General features: G+C 39.9%; 2 protein-coding genes across 3 annotated transcripts in view; both read left to right on the top strand.

The window, feature by feature from the left end:
* eif2ak3 (eukaryotic translation initiation factor 2-alpha kinase 3) overlaps positions 1–17,372 on the top strand; it is a 31,986-nt gene extending 14,614 nt beyond the window's left edge. Inside the window, exons 3-17 of the mRNA XM_082153618.1 lie at positions 4,669–4,863; positions 5,011–5,141; positions 5,355–5,649; positions 5,754–5,919; positions 6,767–6,907; positions 6,994–7,116; positions 7,224–7,450; positions 7,565–7,677; positions 8,991–9,113; positions 9,204–9,353; positions 9,860–10,547; positions 10,640–10,813; positions 10,971–11,072; positions 11,622–11,684; positions 15,451–17,372. Of these exons, the coding sequence (XP_082009744.1) occupies positions 4,669–4,863; positions 5,011–5,141; positions 5,355–5,649; positions 5,754–5,919; positions 6,767–6,907; positions 6,994–7,116; positions 7,224–7,450; positions 7,565–7,677; positions 8,991–9,113; positions 9,204–9,353; positions 9,860–10,547; positions 10,640–10,813; positions 10,971–11,072; positions 11,622–11,684; positions 15,451–15,630 (2,871 nt within the window). The 3' untranslated portion in view covers positions 15,631–17,372. The remainder of the gene's footprint in view (positions 1–4,668; positions 4,864–5,010; positions 5,142–5,354; positions 5,650–5,753; positions 5,920–6,766; positions 6,908–6,993; positions 7,117–7,223; positions 7,451–7,564; positions 7,678–8,990; positions 9,114–9,203; positions 9,354–9,859; positions 10,548–10,639; positions 10,814–10,970; positions 11,073–11,621; positions 11,685–15,450) is intronic.
* Positions 17,373–17,997: 625 nt separating this feature from the next.
* Positions 17,998–25,817, top strand: part of atrn (attractin) — a 58,893-nt gene continuing 51,073 nt past the window's right edge. The window contains exons 1-2 of one of the 2 annotated variants that reach the window (XM_082153610.1): positions 17,998–18,473; positions 24,839–24,922. In XM_082153610.1, the coding sequence (XP_082009736.1) occupies positions 18,211–18,473; positions 24,839–24,922 (347 nt within the window). In that variant the 5' untranslated portion in view covers positions 17,998–18,210. The remainder of the gene's footprint in view (positions 18,474–24,838; positions 24,923–25,817) is intronic. The other variant, XM_082153611.1, reaches the window with a different exon arrangement.

Here is a 25,817-nt window from a genome sequence, read left to right as displayed (position 1 = left end):
TATATTTGTTCATGTTTTAGGCATAAACTCACTTAGTTTTGATACATTTTACAAACAACAAGCACTTGTATCTTGATTTAAGAAGCTTTAGACAGATGTGCTGGAAAACAAGACAATAATACAGAGGAAGAATATCACTTTTGTGCAGAAGGTACAGCAAGTTTTTTTTCATATTCTAGTGGTTGGGAGCAAATGTTTTCAAAATGTTTGTATTTAATTCAACTAAGGGATGTCTGTTGGAAGTTGTATTTTCAAACTCTGAAATGTTGCTAATACAACTAGACATTTAATTCAGAGAACATATTTGACATATTGTGTTTCCTTCAATTTCAAATTCAATGTCTTGAAGTCTTCAATTTACCTTCATAAAACCTGCAGAAACCCTGTTGGTTAGAAGTGTTAAACACTTTCTCGTAGTATTTCGCATAGTGATGCAACATGAAGGTTTTTTGCCCAAACATGCAAACGGCACATATTATTCTGTTGTTCCTAAGAGTGTGTGTGTGTGTGTGTGTGTGGGAAAAGGCGATGTTTGTTTGAACCTCTTTACCCCAGAAGAGAATGAGACATGGCCCAAAGGAAATTGGACCTGAAACAAGTTACATACACACTCACGCGCACACACACATACACACACATAGATCACAGACTCGTAGTCACTAGAGACTGAAAACTTGCCTGGAGGAAGAGCATTTGGCAGCGATGCACTTAAGCGCCTGTGCGCATGCACACATTTATACAAACACACTGAGAAAACATTAGCGCTGCACTTACAGGCTTCATTGGGCATCTTCTAATTTGATGTTTGTACATTATTACATATTAGTTTGATCCATGCTAAAAATTTGCAGTGTCTAAGGATGTCATATGTTTCTTTAACTTTTTTTCTGCTCTGTCTCTACTTACTGTGTGTGTGTGTGTGTGTGTGTGTGTGTGATTGTGTTGACCCCCTGTCTGCTTTGGTGGTAACCTGAAATGCCTGGCTGCTGTGGGAGCAGCCTCTCCATTGGCTAGAATCTTCCTCTCCCCTCCCCTTTTACCTCTGGGTGCCTAGCAACCAGCCATTCTGATTGGCTGAAGCGGTGCCTTGCAAGGCACTCTGCTCAGTGATTAGAGCAGTCTGCCCCTTTTTGATTGGCCCTCGCCATGGCGCCAGTAGAAAGCAGTCACCTATAGCATGCCTCAACAGTAGGAGAGAGGCCAGAAGTAAACAGCATTGTCTGCAGAAACACGCTGTCACAACACAAGGGGGAGGTGTGATAGAGAGTAAGAAAGAGAAGGATGAGAGGAGTGAGGAAGAGAGAGAGAGAAATACAGAGAGATGGGGGGTGGAGAGGATACCACTGACAGTGTGGTGTGACTCATGCTGAGAGGATTGAAGAATGAGGTAATGCCTTATGTGTGGGATGATGTCATCCATAAGAATGCTGACCCCCCCCCCCCCCCCCCCCCCCCATCCCAACAAACACATACACCCCCTCCCATCTATTAATCTTTAGAGTGAACAGTTGTAATTAATGCGCTTTAATCTAATGAGCCAAAAAGCTGGTTTCAACATCGACAACAACTGCACAGCATAATATTATTGACACAGTGTCGGGCTTGTGCTGTAGACAAACCTAAGTTCATAACATCAATAGAACCTCCAAAAAAAACAGGCCAGGTCACATTTCACACCATTAAGAAAACCGTCCTACCACATTCCCATCACTGTAATGTTTTACTACAGTACAGTACAGTACAGTCAAGCAACACACATTGTTGTGATGCTTGATTTCGATTGTTTGACAAATGTTTTAGGGTGTGCGATTTATTTTTTTACCGTAGAAGTTTCTGGTCTGTCAACTGCATTACAGTTCTGTATCACTTCACCAGACTATTTTAGTTATTTCTAAGGCCATTCAAAGATGTTTACCAAGCAAATATGACAAACAAAAGGATAAAAATTACAAAGTAAGCAGATTGTACGAAAATCGGTGAATGAGATCGTTTGAATGCATATTATGATTTTGTCAAAATGTCAAATAGTTCGGTTCAAGTAATGTTAACCACAGACCTTATAGAGTGGGGAGGAGTGTGAAATGATATGTTGTGTTTGTGTGAGTATGTGTGTGTGGGAGATAGAGAGATTAGCGTTGAACAGGGAAGAGAGAGGGGATTGCGCCTGGCTTGATGTAATGCTATGTGTCAGACTCAGTGGAGCGCTATCATCTGTGGGAGGTCATTGAGTACAGAGGGATATCCTGCCTACATAGACACGCTTCATACTCAAACCTGCTGTGATCCCTTAAGACAAGGGCCAGACTGCCTTTAGCTAAGTCTCTCAAATTGAATGTGTCAAACAAGATTCCAGAAGTCATTGCCCACAGCTGAACTGAGTATTTGATTCATGTTGGGCTGCTACAGGGTTCAGTCTGATATAATATTTTTCTCTGCCCCTACATTCCCTAGTCATTAATGGGATCATAACAGCAGAGGTGACCAGATGTTTGCTGGTTGAAAATGATGGTAATATGCATTACCTAATTTGAAGGAAACTAAAGACGCCGGTTGTCGCTCAATGTGTGCCAGTATATCTGGGTTTGTTGGGAAATCAATTTTTATTTTTTTTAAGTCTTCCCCTCTACCATAGTTCTCAAATCTCAATCCTGGGGAACGTACATTCAAATATTGCACAGCAAATTTCACGTCAGTGATTGTCAAATGGCATTAGTTCTTGTGTGTCGTCTTGTGTGTCATAACCGATCATCAATCTGCCCTGATTCCCAGATCTGAGAGCTAGAGAGGAAGATTTTCAGTCAATTGCGGAATTTTCTGTTTTATGTAAAGTAGCCTAACTATTATTATACTACAGGTTAAATGAATATTGTTAGGGAATTACTTACCTGAATGATTAGCATAGACTGTGGTTGTTGCTCTCTTTTTAGAGTTGATTATTAAAGGGGGGATTTTGTTACTGCCGCAGAAATAACAGATTCTTGCTTTAACTATTGATGCTACTCAAATCACTGCACATCAAAACTGCACCTTTGGGGCATTTTAAATGAAATTCATCAGCCGTCAACACCAAATTCGCCATTGAAGTGCAGACAAGATCTTTGTCAAGCCAAATATTGCCCATCAGAGAGAGCATTTTCAATACCGGCCTACCAGCAAGCATCCAGTGCATGAAGAAAATAGATTTGTAACGTGTCCAAAGTGGGAGGCTTTTTACTGAAGCTTTACATTTGTTTAAATACCACAGCACACTAACATGAGATACTATAGAGGTTAAATTACACTGCAGCCAACCTTTTACATTTACAGCTTGTGGTTAAGAGGTTTAAATGATGTACTTCCTTTCATGCAAGTCATACAATCTCCTTGTTGTGTAATAAAAAGTCAAGCTGAATATGTAGTTATATTACATTACATTGAAAGTAAAGTCATATTTAATAATAAAATATAAAAAAAAATGTATATAAAAAAATAAATAATAATAATAATAAAAATATATATATATTTAAAAAAAAAATGGGTGTCTTTGCAGAGTAACTAATCGTGTACTTCTTCATTACATTACCTAACTATGTTCCACTTTAGTGAAAAGTCTATCTTTCTTTAAAATAAATGCCATTTTTGAAATATGTTTATTTAATCCAATGCAATGGCTGACATTTTTATTTTATATTAATTATTAATATGAATCAAGACAAACTAATCAAATTGTTATAATTTTTTTTTGCCTACATGCACGTTTTTATAGATATATAATTTTGTGTAGCTGACACTGTAGATTTTCAGAAGAGCCCTGTTGCAGCTAATGACATTAATGAAGTTCTGGATATCGGCTGGGGTTAAATTCTTGCTCTTCTAATTGATTGGCTTTAATTGTTCATTGATTTAGGATGTAAATGGGCTGAGGATGATTGAAGTCTCACCCAACGTGAAGATCCTGTAGAGCTGGAGATCAGGCACATAGATCACATGAGGGATTAACTCAGTGTAGCACAGTGATGAGTCATCATTGCAGCACACACACCACACACTCTTTTAAACCTCTTACCCTCCATACCACTGCAAGCTCTTTACAAGCCCCGCCCACCTAGACGTGATGGACAGATAAGCTAATCTCTTCATTTCTCAGCCAATCACAGTGATTGTTTTCATTCTCCAGGTGCTTGCTTTCTCATAGTGGTTTAGCTTCCTATTGGTCCACACCAGGTATCAAGGTTAGATTAAGTGCAATAGGAAGTTGGTGATCTCATCCCCCCTTCTGTGTCTGTTTGAGCTGAGATCACTTTTTGGATTAGGGTCAGTTACATTACCCTTATATAATGGCCTTTTTGTGTGTGTGTGTTCAGGACACTTTTGCCCAATTGTCCATGTTTATCCTTTAAGGACATCTAGGATTGTGTTACTCTTCGGACAGCAGACAGAGTGCCAAATGTTAATGGCATACAGTGTGATAATGCCACACACAGACTCAAAGCTGATTGGTCAGAGTTTCAGTGTTGTCTGTCCCCTTGTCTCTATCCATCATAGTCTGCTCATTGTACCCACCTTGCTGCTGATGATCCGAAACGTGACATATTTCCCGAGGTGAAATCATGTGCCACTTCAGCTAATTTACTACAACAATCTGATCAAAAACTAATAAAACTCTTATGACCTTTTTCTGTTCCTCAGATTTTTGGGAACAAGATGTTCATTCCCTCTCTGGACGGAGCTCTGTTCCAGTGGAACAGGGACAGGGAGAGTATGGAGGCTGTTCCCTTCAGTGTCGAGTCCCTGCTGGACTCCTCGTTCCGCATCGGAGAGGACACTGTGCTTGTAGGGGGAAAGTCCCTCACTACGTATGGCCTTGGTGCATACAGTGGCAAGGTAATTCAAACAGATGTTTTCTTTTTGTTTTTCAGTTGTTTTTTAGAACAATAAATGATTGATGTGCTGTTGTGGCACTCTGCAAACTCTTTTATCATATTGTAGTATTGGTTGTCAGCTTTAACCTCCCTCTCTCTTCCTCTGTAGTTAAAGTATATTTGTTCAGCGGTGGGCTGCAGTCGGTGGGGGGACGAGGAAGGAGAGCCAGAGGACGTATTGTTACTCCAGAGAACACAGAAAACTGTCAGAGCTGTGAGGCCCCGCAACGGGTTTGAGAAGTAAGAAATACCCGCAGGCTTTGGCTTCTGTTGAGCGCTTCATGTGACCTTGCTTTTGATCTTACAAATGAAACCGAGGTAGATTAGATGCAGAGTACGCTGGGCTGTATCAACATAGCACAGCTTGGCAGCTTAATGTTGGAAAAACAATTGTAGAATAATAGTCATCCCTGTAAAATGCCAATTGTTTTGTGTCTTCTCTTCTCTTGGTAGATGGAACTTCAGCGTGGGAAACTTTGAGCTGAAATATGTCCCTGAGATTCAGTCCAACCTCAACTTCCTGGAGGGGGAGGCGTCTAACGGGGAGACATGGCGAGAGGTCAGATGTGAAGCACAGCGTGTCATCCAGGAGGAGAAGGACACACAAACCAAAAATCATGCTAATACGCATCCAAACTCGCACACTCAGGTAGAGGGCTTAGACCTGGTCATTAAGGTTTCTGTGCCGGACTGGAAAGTCATGGCCTTCAGCACCAAACCAGAAGGACAGCTGATCTGGGAGCATCAGGTATCACACCTCAACCCATTAGTTTACTGTTTAGAGTTTTAGGTGAAACAAATCCACAATTCCTCATTTCTCATGATTTTGTTTTCTCTCTCCTCTCTGTGAAGTTTTGCACACCAATTGCATCTGCGTGGTTGGTAGGAGGGGGGAAGGTAACGCCCATTAGCCTGTTTGATGACACCTCATATAACTCCCACACCGACACCGAGGCTCAGGAGGATGATGACATCATAGAGGAGGCCCGCGGGGCCACAGAGTCCAGCGTTTACCTGGGTAACATGCACTTGACGGTTGTTTTACAAACATGAATGTGTAAGAGACCCTGTTTACATCTGGTATTGAAACTGGTATCAGCAGAATCGATCAAAAGTATTCATGTCTAAATACATGTGTATATGGTATCCCAAATGTTTTTGTGATCCACTCACTCAAGTTACATTTGGAGGTGGTCAATGCTAGCGTGTCCTGAGCAGCAGGGAAGAACCGCCTACTGGACTGTCAATCAACCGTTATTATTAAAAACGGGCTATAACTTTTGCTTTTAAATAAAATATCGGTTCACTCAAAAAGCTCACTTTAAATTTAGTTATTACAGCTGCTCAGCTGAAATAATAAGCCTTCTGCTTATTTTAAAGTCAAACTTTTATTTTTACAAAGTCAGTTTTTTATTAGGGCCCAAGCCCTGAAAGGGGGCTATTTTTATTTTTATTCATTTTATTAAGCAACAAGTCATTTTAACATTATTTCAAATAATATTTAAATAAATGCTGTACTTTTGAAATTTCTGTTCATCGAAGAATCCTGAAACAAATATAATAGGTTCCACAAACTTTTAAGCAGCACAACTGTTTTCAACATTAATAATAAGAAATGTCTCTTAAGCACCAAATCAACATAATAGAAAAGTTATTTTAAATGGTTATATATCACAGTATTTCTGTTTTTACTGTGTTTTTGATCAAATAAATGCAGCATTTGGTGAGCATAAGAAACGGTAGCATTCACAAAATCCTGTCACAGTTTGGGATTCATGTAAATACCAGGTGTAAACAGCAATCTTTCTTGAGAAATGGAGACATGTAATGTGAATCTAAAATGTGTTTTCTCTTTCCATTTAAAGGGATGTTTCAGGGTCAGCTGTACCTCCAGTCTTCTGTGAGAATCTCAGAGAAGTTTCCTTCGAAGCCCAAAGGTCTAAACGGCTGGAGCAGTGACACTGACATGATGCCACCACCTATAGTCAAATGGAAACCCCTCATCCGTGAGTATATTACACCAAATACACACAAAAGTATGTACTAAAGCTAGTGTGATTGTTGTCAATAACACCAGTCCCTTTTCTCCTAGACTCCCCTTCCCGTACTCCAGTCCTGGTGGGCTCTGAGGAGTTTGATAAATGTCTGAATAATGATAAATTCTCTCATGAGGAGTACAGTAATGGAGCTCTGTCAATACTGCAGTACCCGTATGGTAAGAACAACTGCCCTTCAGGCCATTTGGACACTTGGTTTGACTGTTTGTGAACGTGGTTTGAGAGAATTTGAACTCATCACCCTCTTCTCTGTTTCCCAATGTAGATAATGGATACTACTTTCCATACAGCCCTCGTTATCGTAACCGGCGTGATGAGACTGCAGTGAGTGTTCTACTGGAGAAAGATGGAGAGAGGTCACAGGTGAGAAGGAAAGACCCTGTGCTGCTACTGCCGTGGTGGAAGGAGATTTTGGGTACCATCATCTTCTGCATCGCTGCCACCACCTACATCGTCCGCAAGTTCTTCCACCCGCCCACAACATACGCGCGGGTAAACAAGAACTCTTCAACGTGTACATACACACAAATGATCTCATGCTTATTATTGTGTCAAATTAATATTAAAAGTCATGCATGTTGCACTGTTCTTAATTCATCTGTGCAGCAACGTAAGGAGTCTGAGACACAGTGTCAAACTGACAACAAGTTTGAACTGGATGTTACAGAGCCCAAAGAAGTTGTCATCACAGAGACACGTCCTTGTGAATATGTTTCTAGGTAATTGAGCATACACTTTGAATTTCATATTGATGTTAATCTTGATTTAGGGACTATTGTAAGTTGAACAGTGTAGGAGGGTTAATTATTATTTCAGTTTGTTATTTTTGGTAATTTAATTAATTAAAGTGTTAGTTCACCCAAAAATAAAAAAGATTGTCATCGGTTAGTCACACTCATGTTGTTCTAAACCCATAAGAGTTTTGTTAATCTTCGAAACACAAATTAAGAAATTTTAAATTAAATCTGAGAGATTTCTGTCCCTCCATTGACAGTCCATGCAGCTACCACTTTGACGCTTCAAAAAGTTCATAAAGAGATTGTAAAATTAATCCATATGAATTAAGCAGTTTAGTCAAAATTTTCTGAAGAGACTTGATCGCTTTATATGATGAACAGATTTCATTTAGTCTTTTATTCACACATAAACATTGATCTTCAGTTGTGTTTCGAATACAGCTTTAGAACGATGCAAGTGATGACAATTTTCATTTTTGGGCTTATCCACTGCCAAAAGTAATGTCTGAAATAAATAATTATTAAGAATCAATGCATTAAAAATATGAAAAGAAAACTGAAAATGCATTAAGAAGATTAAGCTCTAAGAAGTATATTTAAATATTAAGTAGATATGGGCTTTAAATGTATTGCACATGGTATTAACATAAACGATTAATCAATAATTTGTTCATTTTGACAATGAACTTAAAGTTCCATATAATATAACACATTTAATATATAACTCTAGCTCACACCATTGGTTGACCCAATGTCCAGCTTAGTTGGGTTGCTCAAACGCATTGCATTTCCATTTGGTGCTGCTAGAAATTACAGACTTTACCTTTAAATGATGGTTACAAATGCCTCAGTCAGACCTACAGTTGGAGTTCCTCTTTTAAATAAGGAAACATTTTTTAAAATAGATTTACACTTGTTTGCACATGGTACATTAGAGACTTGCAGTTGCTGAACGTGGAATGCACAGATGGCATCGTGATCATATTTTACTTTTAAATTCCCTGGGCTAAATGCACAGCTATTATGACTCAAGTGCTCTTGCTGTGCAGTTTATTTGTTGTTTGTGTTTGATTTGTTTTCAAGTGACATTTTAAATTACTAATTACAGTATGTAACACTTTGTTCTAGTGTTTTAATTTCTGTGTGCTCTGTTGAGCTCATTTGAACACCGACACACACAGCTGTTTTATAGTACAACGTACCATTGTCCTTTTTAAGTGGTGCTTTAGATCAGCAGAACATAAAGTCCACATGACTTTATTCATAACTAATTTGGGTTTGTTTGTGTGTATCAGATACTTGACAGACTTTGAGCCAGTTCAGTGTTTGGGACGTGGTGGATTTGGTGTCGTGTTTGAGGCGCGCAACAAGGTGGATGACTGCAACTACGCCATCAAGAGGATCCGTCTACCCAACAGGTAACAGTCAACACACAACTTTAACGCTCCATAAAAAGCATGATACAGGTGTCTGTATGCTTGTGTTTAATGCTGTGATTGTGATTATAGGGAGTTGGCTCGTGAGAAGGTCATGCGAGAAGTAAAGGCTCTAGCTAAGCTGGAACACCAAGGCATCATCCGTTATTTTAACGCCTGGCAGGAGAGTCCGCCCCAGGGCTGGCAGGAGGACATGGACAAACGCTGGCTCAAAGACGCCAGGTGTGCAGAATGCTCTTGAACATAAATACATTTGTGATAAATACAGGGTTGTTGCGGTCATGGATAGCCATAGATATTTTAAAGATATGATTTTCTGGACCTGTAAAAATAATGAAAACTACTTATGCTAGGATCTAAAATGTTTCATTATCTTGAATATTTAGAGATATTGCAAAATGGGAAAATTCATTGAAATACATCAAAATAGTATAAATATAAATTTATTTGCATAAAATTTTAAATTAAGTTGCAGATGCTGCCTAGCAGTTAGTACATGCGCATTGATTCATAGTGCTCATGTGAATGACACAAGTTTGAAATCTATCTATCTGTCTGTCTGTCTATCTGTTTTCTGTCTGTAACTATCTATTATCTGTCTAACTATCATCTGTCTGTCATTTTTCTAATTTTATTTATTTATTTATTTATTTGAATTATAAATATAAATCAGGTGTATTTTAGTGAAGCAAGGACATTAATGGGAATGATTTTTGTTTTTTTCTCAGTACTGCTGACTGGTTACTGAGCTCTCCTGACCACATGGAGGCATTCTCAGTCAAGGTTCCTGTGGCCACTCCTTCTCCAGTGGACTCCTCATGCATGTGTGCGGCCGGTGGGGACACGAGCGTGTGCGTCGGGGATCAGGTGTGTGTGGAAGGTCTGGGACCGGACAGTATGATGTCAGAGCGTGACAGTCAGGCCGACCAAGACGCTGTCCTGGAGGTCTCGGATTCCCCCCACTCTTTTGAGCTCTGCCCTCCCCGCACAGTTGCTCATGGCGACTGCACTTCTTCCTCCTTCGATATAGTTTTTGAGGACTCGGGCTGTGAACACCAGGACAATGACAGTGACCTCAGCGGAAGTACACCTGTGCCACCTGCGTGCCTTTCACAGTCTGGCTCCAAAACCAAGCGTAGTACATCATTGGGACCACCCTCTAACTTGCCATCAAGGCCCACCTCTCTGAGCCTGGCCCCCAGCACCCCCTGCCCTGTCACACGGCCCCCGCTAACACCTAAGGTCTACTTGTACATTCAGATGCAGCTGTGCAGGAAGGAGAACCTGAAGGACTGGATGGCCCAGAGGTGTTTGCCTGAGCTCAGGGAGCACAGTCAGTGTCTGGATATCTTCCTGCAGATCGCAGAAGCTGTGGATTTCCTGCATGGCAAAGGACTTATGCACAGAGATCTTAAGGTAGGATGCTGAAAATGAAGCGTGATTGCAGTGAGGGGTTTTCCCAATGCAAACCGCTCTTTCATTTCCTTCTCTTTCTCTTTCTCTCTCAGCCTTCCAATATCTTCTTCACAATGGATGACGTGGTGAAGGTGGGAGACTTCGGACTGGTCACTGCTATGGATCAGGAGGAAGATGATGAGGAGCTGAGTAACCTCACACCAATGCCAATGTATGCCCGTCACACTGGCCAAGTGGGCACCAAACTCTACATGAGCCCTGAACAGGTCAGTTCCAGTCACTCTCTGCACAAACTATACACAATTTAGAGTGAAAACAATGCCGGTGCTTGTTTAGCGTAAAACAAGCAAAGGAAAACGATCAGATTTCTACTTGGCAGAATTTTTTTCCCATCTCTCATCTCTTCCTTTTTCCCCTCTTTAGCTGTCTGGGAATTCTTATTCTCACAAGGTGGACATTTATTCACTTGGCCTGATTCTTTTCGAGCTTCTCTGTCCATTCCGCACCCAGATGGAGAGAGTCAGGGTAAGACCACATATATTTAAGGATACTACCATTCAAAAGTTTGGGGTTGGTAGTATTTTATGATTTTGAAGGAAGTCTCTAATGCTCACCTAGGCTGCATTTAAAAAATTATAATTTTTATTTTTTTTTAAACGGTAATACAGTGAAATATTATTACAATTTATTTAAAATAACCCTTTTCTATTTTAAAATGTAATTTATTCCTGTGATGGCAAAGCTGCCAATACTCCAGTCTTCAGTGTCTCATGATCCTTCATAAATCATTCAGATATGCTGATTTTTGGTGTTCAAGAAACCTTTCTTATTATTATCAATGAACAGCATTTATTTGAAATATAAATATTTTGTAACATTGTAAATGTCTTTACTGTCACTTTTGATCAATTTAATGGATCCTTACTGAATAAAAGTATTCATTTCTTTAGAACTTTTGAACAACTTTTGAACGGTAGTATTACTCATGTAGAATATACAAATATTCATATATTACAAATAGAATATTTTATTATATTGTACCGATTGGTAAACATCTTGCTGATTTTCTTTCAGACTCTCACAGAGGTCAGAGCCCTACAGTTTCCTGCTGCTTTCTGTAAGGCCAATGTCCTAGAAGTAAGTTTGTTTGTGTTTGTGTGCCTATACTGCTGGGTATTTTGCAATGGAGGTGGAGTGGGAGTGACCGTACAATTGGGAAATCTTAAAGATGAACAACACTTCTAGTGCCCCCTATAGGTGCAAGGTTACAATAACAACATCAACATGTCCAACCTAATGTATGTTTTCATTCACACAGCAGCAGAATGCGGTTGTCAGACCTGTTTTAGAACACTAAATTTAGAATGTTAAATCAGATGTATTTAGTGCGTACCACAATGCATGTACACGTGTTTCAAAGCAGCTTCATAGAAAATTTCGACTTAAAGGTGCTGTATGTAATTTCTTTTGACTGTACTAAATCATAAAAATGGCATATGTTTGCAGATATATAGGAAATGTGCTCAGTTCATACACTTGTTTCTCTGAAAAACAATGCTACAGCCAGTTGTAATGTGCGTTCCATGTTGGAATGTGTTTTTGATTTGGTATGTGTGATCCCGCCCACTGCCAATTTACCCTATAGTATTTCGACACCCCAGGTTGCCAGTTGGCAGAAAACACAGCGTATTGCAGCCATGGAAGCCAGCAAACGAACTGGGTCAGAGATTGCAGATTCTATCTGACCTAAAAAGCCTTGGCATCCATATTAAAAAGCTATACGACCATAGGCATATTAAACACGGATAAATAAACTCATCAACTTACAGTGTAAGGCTCGTCGCCTTCCATTGTCAAATGCGCTCGCTCCTGTTGCGTGTCATCAATCTTGCAACCCTTGTGAGCGTTGAGTCTGAGAAGGAGGGGTGGGGGAAACAAGTTTCTCCAATATTTGGAATTTTAACCACTAGCTGTCAATATAACATACTGCCCCTTTAATGACCCATGTGAATGAGCAACTGTGGTTTTGGCAAGATGTCCAACTCTGAAGGAAATAGTTTTGTTCACCCACAGTCATTCACTTTCAGAAAATTAAGATTGAACTGATGAATTTACACTCACAACTATTGTATTGTATGGAAAATGGGCTTGACTTGGGTTATTCCTTCATACAGACAGTACTTAAACGGATACTATAAACAAGTGGTTCTGGGATTATTATTTTTTTTGCCCCAAACAGTGTTTGAAGACCCCTATATAAAATTAGCAGAACTATAACTCTAATATATATTAACCATATTATATAATTCACAAAAACTGGTAGGGTTGATATAAGTAAATTAAGAAATTTCAAGAACTGTTTTTCAATAAAAACAATAGTTTTTTCAATGTTCTTCTAGCATTTGAATCAAGTAAATTTTTTTTATAAAAATTTTAACCAAGTCATCCAGTTGTCCATTCGGAAGTGTGCCGAGGCCCCCTAGTGTAAGCTGTTGTCAATTGGTCACTTTATAAATGATATATTGTTAGGAATTATTCCACACACTAATATCCAGTGTTGGGTAAGTTACTTTAAAAAAGTAATTAGTTATAGTTACTACTTCTCACAAAACGAGTTATGTGAATGTGTGAAATAACTTGGATACCCCCAATATTAAATGTTAAATGGACACTAAATAGAATAAATTATTATTATAAAACATTGTACACTAATCTACACTGTTTTAAGGTTACTGTGGGACAATGTGAGAGACACCTATTAACTTAAATATTAAAATATTATCATTTCTATAGTGGAACAACAAAACACAATAGATGGTTTAGAACTTTTAATATTTATTGCACAGATCACAACTGGCCAACAAATAAGTCTAAAAATAAATTATGCTTCTTAAGAAATGTACCAACAATAAATAAATAGTAATAAAAAATATACACACAACTACACACAATATAAAACTCACACACCTTCACAACTGGTAGACATCCTGTATAGCCTACTTGAAGTATTTTCTTCCTCACAAAAGTAAACAGTTTAACAAAAACTCTCAATATAATACTGAACAATGTACCAACATAAATAATAATAATAAAATATGATATTTTTGGGTTTTATTTTTATAACCTACAGAGAACGTCATCATCAGAGGTTTTTTAAGCCAAATTCTAGTCATGTTTACGGCACGTGTTTTGTAACAGATGTTTTGTTTTGTAATGGTTCACAACCGGTCAAACAAAGAAATAAACTGCAGGTTATTTTGGAGTTTTATTTGATAAACATGTAAACAAATTAAAACGTTGCAGATGATACCAATATGCTACAGAGATTATTCTAATGCTGAAAGGTGTAATTTATTTATAAACAAACTATATTATGCTCAGACACATTCGGTCTCTCTTGCGCACTCGGACACACTCGGTCTCTCTCGCGCACTATTGAGCGCGCTCTCGGACACACTCGGGTCTCTCTCGCGCACTGTCGAGCGCGCTCTCGGACACACTCGGTCTCTCTCGCGCACTGTCGAGCGCGCTCTCGGACACACTCGGTCTCTCTTGCGCACTGTCGAGCGCGCTCTCGGACACACTCGGTCTCTCTCGCGCACTGTCGAGCGCGCTCTCGGACACACTCGGTCTCTCTCGCGCACTGTCGAGCGCGCTCTCGGACACACTCTGTCTCTTGCGCACTGTTGAGCGCGCTCTCGGACACACTCGGTCTCTCTCGCGCACTGTCGAGCGCGCTCTCGGACACACTCTGTCTCTTGCGCACTGTCGAGCGCGCTCTCGGACACACTCGGTCTCTCTCGCGCACTGTCGAGCGCGCTATCGGACACACTCTGTCTCTTGCGCACTGTCGAGGGCGCTCTTGGACACACTCGGGTCTCTCTTGCGCACTGTCGAGCGCGCTCTCGGACACACTCGGTCTCTCTCGCGCACTGTCGAGCGCGCTCTCGGACACACTCTGTCTCTCTCGCGCACTGTCGAGTGCGCTCTCGGACACACTCGGTCTCTCTCGCGCACTGTCGAGCGCGCTCTCGGACACACTCGGTCTCTCTCGCGCACTGTCGAGCGCGCTCTCGGACACACTGTCTCTCTCGCGCACTGTCGAGCGCGCTCTCGGACACACTCGGTCTCTCTCGCGCACTGTCGAGCGCGCTCTCGGACACACTGTCTCTCTCGCGCACTGTCGAGCGCGCTCTCGGACACACTGTCTCTCTCGCGCACTGTCGAGCGCGCTCTCGGACACACTCGGGTCTCTCTCGCGCACTGTCGAGCGCGCTCTCGGACACACTCGGTCTCTCTCGCGCACTGTCGAGCGCGCTCTCGGACACACTCGGTCTCTCTTGCGCACTGTCGAGCGCGCTATCGGACACACTCTGTCTCTTGCGCACTGTCGAGGGCGCTCTCGGACACACTCTGTCTCTTGCGCACTGTCGAGCGCGCTCTCGGACACACTCGGTCTCTCTCGCGCACTGTCGAGCGCGCTCTCGGACACACTCTGTCTCTCTCGCGCACTGTCGAGTGCGCTCTCGGACACACTCGGTCTCTCTCGCGCACTGTCGAGCGCGCTCTCGGACACACTCGGTCTCTCTCGCGCACTGTCGAGCGCGCTCTCGGACACACTGTCTCTCTCGCGCACTGTCGAGCGCGCTCTCGGACACACTCGGGTCTCTCTCGCGCACTGTCGAGCGCGCTCTCGGACACACTCGGGTCTCTCTCGCGCACTGTTGAGCGCGCTCTCGGACACACTCGGTCTCTCTCGCACACTGTTGCCGCATTTTATTGTCAATAACGGTAACGGCGTTGTAACGGAGGGAACAGTAATTAGTTTGATTACTCGTTACTGAAAAAAATAATGCCGTTATTCCCATCACTGCTAATATCATTGTATCTGTTTGTGTTTCAGGCACAGATGGTGCGCTGTATGCTGTCCCGAGTGCCCGCGGAACGCCCAGAGGCGTCAGAAATCACAGAGGCCCCTTTATTCCAGGAGCTGGAGATGCCCTGCAGAATCCGACCACGCACTCGAACGTACAGCGCTTCGTCTGCAGGACGACCTTCACGACAGATATCCTCATCAAATTAGAACTCCCACTCAAAGACACACACATACTGTGCCTCGTCTGCGGGATGACAAACACAACCAGTCACCACCTCTTGCAACGCACATCATTCTGATAAAGAGTAGATAAACTGAGCCCAACTAAACAACAGATCATTCCACAAACCTCTACAACTGGAATCACACACATCGTAAACATAATTGAAATTGCTGCCCACTGTGGCATTTGTGCCAAGGGTGTTCAATAATTAACAAAAAGGCCCCATTGCATTTCTTTCAACTCATAGTCAACCAATCCCATGATTCCATGCTCCAGAATCATTTTAACACATACACACACACTTGCAGTAGGAGGAGAGTTGTTGTTTTTCCAGTGCTAACGAATGCTGATGAATGACCTGCCTTCGGACGCCGTTCACTCTGCATGTCTTAAACGGGAAGTTATGTGCTTTCCTGTCCAAACGGGGACATCGGGGAGTTCTTTTTCTCCTCTAATGTAAATAGGCTTAAATACCAAGCAAGAGAGGCTTTGTGTGCTTTAAAGGTGCTCGTTCAAGACCGAACGCACAAGTTCAGAGGCATTATAGCCACTCGCTGATACAGTGTTAGTGGTTAATGTGCGCATTACTTGATGAACATGGATCTGCATATGACTGAGTGGATGTGGAAATATTCAAACTGCCTTTAAGCTGGACTTTGAGACATGAATGACATGTTTAGTGATGGTCAGTATGAGACTTAGAATGGAGTGATTTGAAACGGAGACTTTAAAAATCATTCTGTAAAATACTTCATGTCAGTAGCACCCAGAAAGGTAGTTTACTGGATCATTTAGAACATTTTCTGAATAAGAAAGAAGTGCTTTGACTAATCACACAATAGGAAAGGATACAGCTGGAGGAATCACTTCGACCAAATATTCAGCACACACCCTTAATTGTAACATATCAGGTAATTACTGATTGTATGATTTTTCTTACCGATTTTGATTAAAAGGAGTGAATTTTCTTTTGTACATGATGGAATTTTCTGTATAGTGACTGCTTTTTATGACTTTTTTCAACTTCTATGGATGTTTTTCCTAAGAATTGTTGTCAAAGTTTGAGAGAATGGCGATAGAGTGGATTGTTGTGACGGATTGGATCTCTGTGGTCGCGTTAAAGAGCACCGGGTGCCTTGGCACCTTCAGGAGCAGCTTCTGTATGTATGTGAATACTGGTGTGTTTCCTGAACAGGCCATATGCTGCAGAACGGACTTGAGATTATGACCTTTGACCCTTAAGCACGAGGACTGCGTCCTGTAATCCACGTCAGGGACCACTTTGTGAACCTTTCACCTTTTAACCTATATCTGTGAACCCGACCCAGTGAAGACGAGTGCTGATCCTGTTCAGATCACTGTGGCAAATCCTTCCAACAGATCTTTCCCCGTCTAATAATTCTCCTCAGTCCTTGATTTAAATTCACTTTATTGATGCCCATTAATGTTAATTTAGAGTTTCAGTTTCAGTTTGTCCAATGTTCTAAAGATGTTTTTTTTTTTTTGTGACTGTTGAAATCCCGGGTTCATGTTCTTTAGCCGAGCCATGTCTCCTGCCGTTTATGTAAATATGTTTGTTTTTATTTATGTCGACTACAAAAATCAATCCGTTGGATTGGTTGAGGTATAAAATAAGGTATATGCACTTCATCCAGTGGAGTGCGTTGAAATATTGTGACTTCTTACAAGTCAATAATGTAATAAACGTTCTATGATGTTTGTAAAAGTGTTTTGTTTGTTTTTTCATAAAAAAAAAAATCTAACATGAATGTACACTAATAACGATTTTAGATGCACTATGCTAAAATATAATGCAACTGAATTTAGTCCAGGTTTCAGCAGTTTGCTGCTGTAATACATGCTATAAATCTAAAGATTTTTTTTCTTAAATTAAAATATTGATGTTGAATTCAAAATTATTTGACATTCTTTTCTTAGAATTTTTCATAGTACATGTGGATACCACAAAGTGCCACAAGGGGACGCTGTTTAACTATTTATTTTTTACAGACACATTTATTTTTTATTTTTTTGTCTGTCATTGATACACCAGAATTGTGTGGAAATGAACCTTGTCACAAACAATTCGCATTAAATATCAGTCCTTTAGAAAGAGCTGTAGAGAATTATGCTTACTTTTTTTTTATTTCATGTCCCAACCAGGTAACGTTAATTATATATATCCCACACAGAATAAAACAAATTCTACTGCATTATACGTACCTATTATCATATTGCTTTATTCCTGTAATAATTCATATTATGGTAAATGTTTATATTATTTTCTCTGAGCCAATTTCCATAATTACTCTATTAAATTCCGCGCTCCTTATCAATCAATGCGCACTTCCGCATGTCGTCATTTCCGGGTGTCAATATGCGTCTCGGCACTGCAGCGATAAGCATCGGTAAGATGTGAACAAGAAAAAATATATAAAAAAAATCCTCCTCCAAAGAAACCACGGGCCGCCTACAGCATCGACGATACTGCTATCCTTTGTCTCCCACCATCCGCTAGGCATTAGCAGCGGATTCGTCACCGTCTGTCAGCCGTTTCTGTGGGAATGGCCGCGGAGGTTCGGAGGGCCCTTGGCCGGGGCTGGTGTCTCTCACACGGCCTGGCTCGCGTAGGCCTTCACGGCACCGTTCTGCGATCTATTCTCTTCATCACAGCCCTCAGCGGACTGGTACGTCTGCCCGCGGCCACGGAGGCGAAGGAGTGCGATAAGCCGTGCTTGAACGGCCAGTGTAACACAGCCAGCGGCGTGTGTGTATGCGAGCCGGGATGGGTCGGGGAGCAGTGCCAGCACTGCGGCGGCCGCTTCAGGTGAGACACAAACGGCTCTTATTCACAGCTGATGCTCGTGACATTGACACGAACGCGTCTAATGCGTGAAGTTCGTTCAGAACACTCTGTAACTTTTGTCAGGGACCGGTTCATCCATGAAACATTAACAGCGTATCATGAAGGCTCATGTTAAGGAATTATGAAGATATACAACCTGCGCTGTTTGGAATCTGATGCTCATTAGAGTCAGATACTGTCATTAGAAACTGCTTTATGGTGTTAAATTGAAGTCTAAATCAATTCTTGAAGCCCTTAAAGTTTATAAATAAGCAGTGTGCCGTGGTGTTCTGACTCTAGGCAAAGTCCTCAACGCTTTTTATGTTTATTTCGAATCCAATATAAATTGTTGTTCCAGTTATACTTACTGTTGTTGACACATTTTTCCAGCCTAAATAAACTGTTATTTTTACGCTATCCAAAAATAGTTTTTTTTACATTTTTACATGAATTCATGTTTTATTTATTAAAACAAGCAACTCGAGTGTTTTCTGTTAGGATCAGTATCGGATGATACTTTGACAAAACATAGTTATTGTTGTTATTTGTCACTTAGGCTAATTGCACACTTTTTTCCCCGTAATATAGGCCTAAGTGTTTTATAAAGTCAACTAGTGATGCAAAAAAAAAAAAAAAAAACATTGGTTTGAGCTTATTGGCCAAATGCTTTTAAATGGATAGTTAAATTAAAATTCTGTCATCGTTTACTCGCCCTCATGTCGTTCTAAACCCGTAAGACTTTTGTCAATCTTCGGAAAAACACAAAGGAGGGTCCTTTTGTTGAAATCTGAGAGCTAAAGCGGTTAAGTCCAAATTTCTCTATCGCTTTATATGATGAACAGGTTTAATTCAATCTTTTATTCACATACAGCGAACATAAACAGATTGATGAGCGATTGAACCTCATTGGTTCTTGCTTAAGCTCAAACGTGCTGCGTAACACGAGAATGAACCTCATTGGTTCTTGCTGAAGCTCAAACCTGCTGCGTAACACGAGAATGAACCTCATTGGTTCTAGCACCTCAAGTGAACATGCTTGAGCTTCCGTTAACCACAACTGATGTGTGAGTTTATGAACTTATTGAAGTGTCAAAGTGGTAGTTGTGTAGATGTCAATGGAAGGACCGAAATCCCTCAGATTTAATCAAAAAGATCCTCATTTGTGTTTCGAAAATGACCAAAAGTATTAAATTTTGGGTGAACTAATAACCCTTTAAAATGTTGACCCTCATGACAATCACTGAATATTTTGCACCCAGCGGTCATCAATAATTGTTATTGTCAAAAATGATTCGAGTTTCATACTAGGTAGGTAGTGTGATTCAACTGTTTTCGCAAAACGTGTTTTTGTAACTTCTCAACAACATTGGCATTATACTGACCAGATCAACTTAACTGATGTACAGTATGGACAGTAATAGGCTATTATAAGGTTTCTTTGGAATAGGACGTTTGCCACATGCTTCTCCATCATGGGATGTGACTCACTGATGGGCAAAGTCTGGCAGAGACACTGGTTACATTGGAAGCTTTGGGTCATGCAGGGTGAATATGGCTCCAAATAGCTGAGAGGAGACAGGCAGACTGAAGCCAAATGATCATGTGGTGTCAATCACGAATCTTAACAGAGCCACGCTGGAGGCAGAGACCGTTCATAACATTCTACTATTTCATCTCGGATCAGGAATCTTCCTGTCTTCCTAATGATAAGTCAATGGAACAGAGTGTAAATTAAATAGTAGCTCTGTTTTCCAATAGGGATCCCTGCCAAGGACATGTATTTTGGGTATATTGTGGGCACACAATCATAATCATAATAATAATCATTGTTTTGACTCTGCTCACAGGTTCTTTCATAATCTGACTGATCTGACAGTGATAATACTCAGTGTTGTTATTGCTAAGCTAGAAGGAAATGTAAAACTAAAATAGTTTTCAGTAATTGATATAAAGCTAAAATAAAATTAAACTTAAAAGACTTAAATGTTTCTTGACAACTTACTGAAATAAGTTTAAACTGAAGTAAAAGTAAAGCAAAATAGAAATATAAAAAACAAACTAATCAAAATGGCACAACACAATAACTCAAATTAAAATTAAAATTGGCCAATGTTAAACAAGGAGTTGATCATGCCGTAGTGTAACAACAACGATCACCAGAACATTGGCATTTTTTAACATTGTTGTGTAAAACCATATGATTGATTGCTTCTGATACTTTAGTTGAACCATTTATTATTGCCTCATTGTTATTATATATGTATTTGAAGTCATTTTAAAGGTTATTGTTGTTCACTTAGGTCTCTCTTTATTACCACAAAAAAATGATCCGATTAATCTACAAAATCGACTCATTATTACTCGATTACCAAAATAATCGTTGGGTATGACAGCCCTAGATTAGTTAAAACATTTCAAAACGCCCCTGTATTGTTTTGTATTTTCTGACTTTCGGTCGAATAAAATATTCTTTTTTTCCAGTCATATATTTTGCTACTGAACATTTCTTAAAAATAGTGTTAAGTGATCTCTGTGAAGTCTCACTCTCCTGAACCCAATATCGTGTATCATCTCATCGTGTGAGCTAAGTGTATTGTCACACCCCTAATAAAACATAATTTCCCTGCAATAAAATTGTGGTCAGTGATAATGCTGAGTGGCTAGCCAGCAAAAAAAAGTTAAAGTCAAGCTCTGGATAAGACCATGTTGTATGTGTGACTGGGACTTTTGAAATGGAGAGTCTCTTGTGTATGAGACATGGTGTTTTCAGATGGTACCATGGTAATACAATATTTCTGGAAATCATATTTCTTAAAAATGTTTCATGTTTATTTTTGGAGGCCCATATGTGAATATGCTAATCATTGAGTGACGGTGTCATAGTAGCCTATATTTCACAGTATCATAGTAATGCTACAATACTTTTGAGTAAGAAGAGTGGACTGGAGTATTTGTGAAATTCGGTATGAAAGAGCCGACTGGGTTGTATCACATACTGCATTTTTTTTTTTCCTTATATTAATGGGTATTTATTATTAATAGAATTTGTTCCCTGACTGTGTTTGAAATCGCAAAAAGAGAGGATGCAAATTCTGTATGAAAGCGTGATGTTGTATGCTGCATGTTGTCTAATTTGCTGGCCAATTCATAATTCCATAACACAATTATCAGCAACAGGATCTGCTTTACTAAATGGCCTCTTTTTAGTGGATCATTTGTTGAAGTACAGAAGCCTGACTGTTTCCTCCACACCAGCCACAAACACATGAAACACCCATTCCTTTCCCAGAATGTCGCCCTGACCGGAGACAGCATTCCTGCTAAACACCGTCTGATGGTTTGTTCTGTTAAACTACTACATGCAGCTTCACAGTCGCACTAAGTGCTCCGTCTCTTACGATTAGCGAGTCCAATTCTCAGTAGACCCAGGTTTGAAATCACTTATGGCAGACAGGCATATCTGACATTCTCTCGGCTGACTTCTATCATCATAAAGGCTGAATGGTGAGCTCAACACAACAGCTCAATTATTCAGCAATTTTTTGCCCAGTATCTAACGCCTGTGCTTTATTTGAAGAAATGCACGATTTTAATTGTTGATGATTCTTGTGGGACGCTGTTGAATGATGATCTAATTGGCTGGGTGGAAGATTGCTGTGCGCCGTTGAGAATCACGTCTCAGTGATGTGTGTTTGTCACAGCTGCTGGAGTGTGTATGTGCAGATCCCACAGGATTGTGGGTGTGTTGATGAACTTTTTTTTAATGTTAACAAAGCTCTTTGAGACTGTAGTAGTCAGGGGCTTCAGATACCTCATCGCCACACAAACACACACACACACACACACACACACACCTGGCTGCATATCAGTTGGTTGTTCATAATGGGGTGTCGTTGCACCTGTTTAGACTATATTCGTGATATTGATGTGTTTAATAATTCTACACATTTAATACCATAGATAATAATCTGATTGACACTCCAATATTGTAGGTGATGTTGCTGCTCCTTAAAGGTACAGTCACATTAGCAAGTTTTAGTGAAATTTTACAGCTAATGTTTGTACAGTGTAGGAAGCACAGTAGAATGAGTGTGACTAACTTGAGGGAAAATGTGTGGGAAAATCTTAAGCTCTCGAGCAGAATTCCATATCATGCAAATTCTAATTGAAATGACTAGATTTCAGCCGTGAAAATTTGCTTAAGGTAAATGTGACTGCATCTTAAAACTGGTTGAGAACTTTTTGTTTTACTCTTTTGTAGTTATGTGGAGAATTTCTTTTTCTAGATTTCTATAGATATCACCATAATATTGTTATTGTGAAATTTTGTTGCCACAATAATTGTGTAGTAAAAATCTGATATTGTTACAAGCTAGAGCCCTAGTTCATAACATGGTTTAGGCTAGTGGTTTCCAAAAAAAAGAAGGGAAGTTGTCATTTACTCAACCTTATGTCATTCCAAACTCGTAGGACTTTCTTTCCTTCTTTGCTAAACTTCTCCATTTATGTTTCAAGAGAGTAAGTCATACAGGCTTGGAATTACACAAGTATGAGTGAAGGATGACATTCTGAGCATTTTTGGGGTGATCTAACCTTAGTATAACACTGAAATAACTTTACCGAAACTAAGATGCACGCACCGTGCTTGTTTTCTAGCCTAGAAATCTCGACGCACCCTAGCGGCAGCAAATGTAATTTGCAGCCAGGGTCGTCTAGCCAACTTTCTATTGGCTTTCGAGCTGAAAAAAACAAACTCTAGTCAGGCCAATCACATCGTGTATAGAGTTGGTGGGCAGGCTTAACAATGATGGCAGAGTTACGATGGTTCCGCGTGCATTCCCTGCTACTTGAAAACAAAGAAGAGCTGCTGCTGCTGGCGAACCGCGGTCTTTCGAATCGGCTTTGGCACTGAAGTCATTCTTAAAAAAGGAAGATGTGTTTGGAGTTTTGCCGACCGGATACGGCAAAAGTTTAATCTCTCTGACTACGCACCTTCTTCGTTGCTCTGGTTGGTTGTAGCGCTATCCTATTGCGTGCAGAGGGAATTTGAAAGACAACCGTTTATCCCGCCCCTCGGATTGAGCCCTGCCAATGGTGTGTTCCCAGGCCCATCAACCCTTTAACATGAGACAAGCCTGTTATATTGTTCATTTAATGCCCAGTTAAAATCTTAGTGAGCCGACCAAGGACGTGTGACTCTGTGTGACAGTGCGGATGAATATGGTGATCGTACTGCTCATAACACATTCACTACAGGCTTAAGAGAAATATAACCAGTTTAGATGTAAATTATCTCAAGCTGACTAGCTGAAAACATTACTGTAGCTATACTCATTTAATAGACACGGTACTTACTTCAAAATAAATTCCAGCACAGCTCTACAGCAACCATAATGAATGACCCTTCACAATAAATCATACTTTACAATGAACTCTGTTAGAGAGCTACATATGGCAATTTATATGTTCCATTAAATACCTTGCTGACCTGTTGAGTAATAAAAACGTCATCTCTACGACGCTTTTAAAACATTTCAAATCATTCTCGATCTCTGAAAAGCCAAGCCAATGTTGATTCTTGTTTTATTATTTTCTCTGTGCTGCGTTTCTTTTAAACGGGTGATTCCCTACTGTGCTGACTTGTCAAACTTTTCTAGCTCACTGTGACTACTAACTTTGACACTCTCACACCATACACGTGTCAAAGCTAACACGGGCAAGTTCCCATGAAAACCATCTTGTCAGGTCTAAAATAAAAACACTTAATATAGGCTTACCATAGTGAATCAGGGTAAAACAAAAACATGTTTTGGAAGAAGGATTGATGCATTGACTTATTACAAATTTTGTTGATTTTGAACAAAAAGTTACACGGTGTACAATTAAGTTCACTTAAATTAAAAGTTTTAAATTAAAAAGTATTATGCCTATTAAAAAATCATGGTTTTCAATTATTCAATAAATATTCTGTAATGTTGAATGGATATAATCCACAAAAAAAAAATCCATTTAATAGAGACTAGTTGCAGTATTATTAGTATTGGTGATGCCTTCATTCATAGTTTAGTAAAAAAGATGATATTAAGCAAATATTTTAAATATACCGTCTTCAGGTTGATTCTATATTAATTTGGTGATTCAGTGTGAAAATATGTATTACAATATAAAAATATATTACAGATTTTAATGTTTGGTGTGATTGTGGTTAATTACAGAAAAATGTGAGATGAATTAGTCATTGTTTTTAATTGATTGACAGCACAAATATTAACTTTCCCTTAAGGTGTGTGTGCTTTAGTAGCTGTGTTTTTATTGGTGTAGTAATGTTGTGTGTGTGTCATACGCAGGCTAACAGGACCCTCTGGCTACCTCTCTGACGGAGCAGGAAACTACAAATACAAGACCAAGTGCACGTGGCTTATTGAGGGACAGTGAGTATTGGTCTAAAAAACAAACTCTCTTTCTCAGATTAGAGGTCTGAATCTTAAGACTGAATTTGACAGGCCAAATGAGACATATTGACCGGGATTGTTACATTTTAAAGCCTTTAACATTGATTACTTTCTCTTTTTTTCCCCCAAGACACCAATAGATTTGTTTATTTATATGGTATATTGGCTTCTAAAGCCAGACTTAAATGGTCTACCATTATTATTTTTTCTTATATTGTCGGGCTACGTTTTTTTAAAAACGCACCGTGATAAGATTGTGGATTGTGATCCCGCCTGAAAAAAACAAATGTCTGCCACACAAATGTGAAATGATCATCATTTAGTAAATGTTAGTATGCAATGAATTAATTGTCATAATCATGTAATTGATTTAATTCAGCTTTTAAATGAATGTCAATCCTATATCAAATAATTATACCCATAATGCTCATTTTTACTTATTAAAAACTTAGGCTATGTTCACACTTAGCGTCTTTTTTCAAACTGCCAGCGTCTGTTCTACATTATAACCCTATGGAGTAAACCGTTTTTTCAAAAAAGTCCTGAGCGCTTTTTTAGACGCCACCGCCGGCGTCTTTTTCTGCAGCTCAGAGCGTCTTTTTAAGTTGAAAAAAGTTCAACTTTTCTGAAAAGAACGCCCTACGTCAAGCGCCTTTTTGACAGCTGACCAATGACAAGCGAGTAGCGAGACCTGTCGTTTCCATAACAATGATTTGTAGCAGGTCTTCAAACTGACTTTTGTGTAGTCTAAAATATGCCACAAACCGTGCATCATCCAACCGGAGCTCCTGGACTAAATTGTTGTAAGCACCATACAGTTTCCTTCCCCGTATAATGTCGTGCACCCACAAACGTCTTTGTGAACCGACATTCT

Source organism: Leuciscus leuciscus (genome assembly GCF_965113295.1).
Source record: "Leuciscus leuciscus genome assembly, chromosome: 22".
Lineage (NCBI taxonomy): Eukaryota > Metazoa > Chordata > Actinopteri > Cypriniformes > Leuciscidae > Leuciscus > Leuciscus leuciscus.
The sequence above is the reverse complement of the archived record's forward strand: the minus strand, read 5'-3'. Positions and strand labels throughout refer to the sequence as shown.